Here is a 352-nt window from a genome sequence, read left to right as displayed (position 1 = left end):
AGCAGCAGCTGCAGCAGCAGCAGCAGCAGAAGCAGCAGCAGCAGCAGCAGAGGCGACGGTCTGTGAAAAGCACTGAGAGCGGGAGCGATGGTGTGGGGTCGGGATCGGGATCGGGATCGGGGGGAGGAGGTTCAGAGCGTAGCATTGGTGGTGTTGAGGAGAAGGAGTTTATATATATAAAGAATAGAGAAAAAGACAGAGAAAAAACAGAAAAAGAAAATAAAAAAGAAGAAAAAAAAAAATATATACACCAAGAGGATCTATCGTCAACTTGTTTAGATTCAAAAGAAAGCTTCACTGAGCAACAAACAAACAAAAAAAATAAACAAGACGACAACAACAACAACAACAA

At 42.9% G+C, this 352-nt stretch overlaps 1 protein-coding gene across 1 annotated transcript in view; it reads left to right on the top strand.

The window, feature by feature from the left end:
* EMH_0031850 (uncharacterized protein) overlaps positions 1-66 on the top strand; it is a gene marked incomplete at both ends in the record, with an annotated part of 2,849 nt that extends 2,783 nt beyond the window's left edge. Inside the window, 1 exon segment of the mRNA XM_013494572.1 lies at positions 3-66. Within this exon segment, the coding sequence (XP_013350026.1) occupies positions 3-66 (64 nt within the window).
* Between the last annotated feature and the right edge of the window lie 286 nt (positions 67-352).

The sequence above is a fragment of the Eimeria mitis genome, genomic scaffold, assembly GCF_000499745.2.
Source record: "Eimeria mitis Houghton genomic scaffold, Emh_scaff1206, whole genome shotgun sequence".
In the NCBI taxonomy this organism is placed as follows: Eukaryota; Apicomplexa; class Conoidasida; order Eucoccidiorida; family Eimeriidae; genus Eimeria; species Eimeria mitis.
The sequence above is the reverse complement of the archived record's forward strand: the minus strand, read 5'-3'. Positions and strand labels throughout refer to the sequence as shown.